This window comes from Vicia villosa, linkage group LG3, assembly GCF_029867415.1.
Source record: "Vicia villosa cultivar HV-30 ecotype Madison, WI linkage group LG3, Vvil1.0, whole genome shotgun sequence".
Taxonomy (NCBI): Eukaryota; Viridiplantae; Streptophyta; class Magnoliopsida; order Fabales; family Fabaceae; genus Vicia; species Vicia villosa.
In genome coordinates this window covers 44,906,135-44,909,441 of record NC_081182.1, presented here as the reverse complement: position 1 = coordinate 44,909,441, position 3,307 = coordinate 44,906,135, and the positions used below count along the sequence as shown (strand labels likewise).

The window sequence follows — 3,307 nt, the reverse complement described above, 5'->3', positions numbered from 1 at the left end:
GATGTTATTCCAACCCTTTCTCTAATATTTTTATCTTTAATTATATCCGATCTAATTTTATTAAACATTAAACATAATATCTTCATCTCTCATGCATAACATTTAGTTTATTTTCAATTTTTAAGTGTTTAATATTCGGTTTGATACATCATCATAAATCTTACTACAGTTCGATAAATTTTTTTTCTGTTAAAGTGGTATCTCTGCTCCATTTAAATGTATAATATTTTTAAATATTTGAACATATTATTCTCAACCAATTAACCTAAATTTGTACCTACTAAACCCAAATTTTTCAATTTTAATCAAAACAAATAATAAATTTCCAACACCAAAAAAAAGTGAATTATCCCATCATTTAAATTGAAAATAAAAAATAAAAAATTGTAGAACAACAGTACGCATATACGACCACGTCAATTCAAACGCGGCGTGACCATATAAACATGTAGGGCCAATATTGTAAATACAAAACAATCATCATTAAATACAATAAAACAATTAAAGTACTATAAAATATAATAAAAGTGTTTTTTCAATAAAAGAAAATACAAAAAGAACTTTTTTTAATTCCTCAACGAGGAAATTAAAGTGTTTTCACTTTTCACTTCATTACAATTTTCCCCTTTAATTCGTACCTAGTTTCCTTTTTTTTTTTTCTTCTTCAAACCCCCGCAATCAATCATCATTTCATTATTTTTCTTAAGCCTTTGCTTCTTTCAATTCATGTCTCTTTCATGATTATTCTCTCTCAGTTTTTTTTCCTCCTTAGTAGCTACAAAAATTTCACTCTTTCTTTCTTCTTGTTTCATAAAGTTTCAATTTTTTTGAATTTATTCTGACATAGACCATCACTTTCTACAGATTTAAGCGCCCCATTTATTGTTCAACACCCAATTTATTATCTTTCTGCGTAAACTGCATTACCCTTTTGAAATATTCTTCTGGGTTGTTAAGGTCAAAGAGAAAGTTGACATTTTGACTTCAAGTTTTTGGGTTTTTTGTTCACACAATGAAGCTTGTGGTTCGTGTGATTGAGGCAAAGAACTTGCCACCAATGGATCTTAATGGGTTTAGTGATCCATATGTGAGGTTACAGCTGGGGAGACAGAGGTTTAGGACCAAAGTGGTTAAGAAGAGTTTGAATCCTAAGTGGGATGAAGAGTTTAGCTTTAAGGTGGATGATCTTAAGGAAGAGTTGGTGGTTTCTGTTATGGATGAAGATAAGTATTTGATTGATGATTTTCTTGGTCAACTTAAAGTTCCTATGTCAACTGTTTTTGATGAGGAGATCAAATCACTTGGTACAGCTTGGTACTCTTTGCAACCGAAAAGCAAGAAGTCCAAGAACAAGGAATCTGGTGTGTGTTGTTTTGTTTACTTAATTAGTTTGTTTATTTGGTTGTTTGTTTTGAATGGCATCAATTTGTTCTCAGTAGGAAGTTAATTTGAACTGATTTTATGTCGGAAGTAGCTGTTTTGAAAATCTTAGGATCAAATTAGGGGCTTATGTTTATTTTGTTGACTTAAATTTGTGCTGGTTTTATATTAATTTTGCACTTAAATTATTTGAATGATTGTTGTCTAATTTGAGAATATGGATCGTGGTTTTAAAATGTGGCCACGATTACGTTGGAGCCTTTATATTGTGGGAATATGCTGTCAAAATTGTGGTTGCAATGCTGATGTGGAGACTTCAGTTTCCTTGTGTTGCAGACGCAATAACGGTTGCAGATTTAAAATCATGCTATGGATATGAAATGTAACTTTGCTGGTATTTGAACGAACTTTGGCTTTTTTTGGCAGGTGAGGTTCGTTTTGAGCATATATTTTGAACTGAAAACTGCATCCGTTGAGTCAAATGTTCACGGTGATCTAGTATTCCATCCAAGAAAAAGTGCTGATTCTATTACTGATTCGCCTTCAAGGTCTTCCACTGGATATTCAAGCTCATCTTCACCTGCAAGGGATGAAGTTGCGTCTGCTAAGGATGAAAAACCGAGTACTCAAAAATCACTTACAGGGAGAATTGCTCATATCTTCAATAAGAATTCTGATATGTCGTCAAGCTCGTCACATAAAAGCATTGACTCAGACCAACCTGAAATTACCAAAGTGGAAGTTAGTGAGGTCAAGACCGAGGATCAGTCTTCGGAGGAGACTTTTGAAGAAGCTATGAAGAAAGTGCAGTGTTTAGATCAAGGAAGTGAAATTCCTAGCAACTTACCTGGAGGGTTGTTAGTAGATCAACATTATACTATTGCACCCGAAGACTTGAACGTGTTACTCTTTTCTTCCGATTCTACTTTTCTCAAGTCACTGGCTGATGTACAGGGTAGTACCGAACTTCAAGTAGGACCTTGGAAGTTTGAGGATGGCGGGGAGAGCCTCAAAAGATTAGTCACTTACGTCAAGGCTCCGAGCAAATTAATTAAGGCAGTCAAAGCCTTTGAAGACCAGACATATTTAAAAGCTGATGGGAAGAACTTTGCTGTTTTCGTCGTTGTCAGTACTCCTGATGTTGTGTATGGGAGCACCTTTCGGGTAGAATTACTCTATACAATCACACCTGGACCTGAGTTGCCCTCAGGAGAACAGTGTTCACATCTGGTTATATCATGGCGAATGAATTTCATACAGAGCACCATGATGAGAGGAATGATAGAAAATGGAGCTCGACAAGGTATGAAGGAGAGTTTTGAACAGTATGCCAGTTTATTATCCCAGGATGTCAAACCTGTTGATGTAACAGAACTTAGTTCGAGTAAGGAGCAAGCATTGGCATCTTTACAAGCAGAGCCGCGGTCAGATTGGAAGCTGGCAGTGCAGTATTTTGCTAACTTCGCAGTAGTCTCAACAGTCTTCATAGGGTTGTATGTGCTTGTCCACATATGGCTTGCTGCTCCGAGTATAATTCAAGGGCTTGAGTTTGCTGGACTTGATTTGCCAGATTCAATAGGTGAATTTGTTGTTTGTGCTGTCCTGGTTCTTCAAGGTGAACGCATGCTGGGTTTAATATCACGCTTCATAAAAGCCAGAGCACAAAAGGGTAATCACACCACGCCGATCGAAATAAATACTTATTGTTTCAAAAATATGGCTTTCCTTTTTGTCTCCACCTTAGGTCTTGTTAGGAGAAATAACTTTACTACAAGCTTATAACATAACTGCTTATCATGTAAGTGTCTTTGTTTATGCTGATTTCTTTTTTGGGTGATCAAATATTAGGCAGCGATCATGGAATTAAAGCTCAAGGAGATGGGTGGTTATTAACCGTTGCCTTGCTTGAAGGAAGCAATTTAGCTTC

General features: G+C 35.6%; 1 protein-coding gene across 1 annotated transcript in view; it reads left to right on the top strand.

Moving 5' to 3' along the window:
* The first annotated feature begins 645 nt into the window (after positions 1–645).
* LOC131657973 (C2 and GRAM domain-containing protein At1g03370-like) overlaps positions 646–3,307 on the top strand; it is a 2,790-nt gene continuing 128 nt past the window's right edge. Inside the window, exons 1-4 of the mRNA XM_058927313.1 lie at positions 646–1,388; positions 1,694–1,718; positions 1,812–3,049; positions 3,229–3,302. Coding sequence (XP_058783296.1) covers positions 1,013–1,388; positions 1,694–1,718; positions 1,812–3,049; positions 3,229–3,302 — 1,713 coding nt within the window. The 5' untranslated portion in view covers positions 646–1,012. The remainder of the gene's footprint in view (positions 1,389–1,693; positions 1,719–1,811; positions 3,050–3,228; positions 3,303–3,307) is intronic.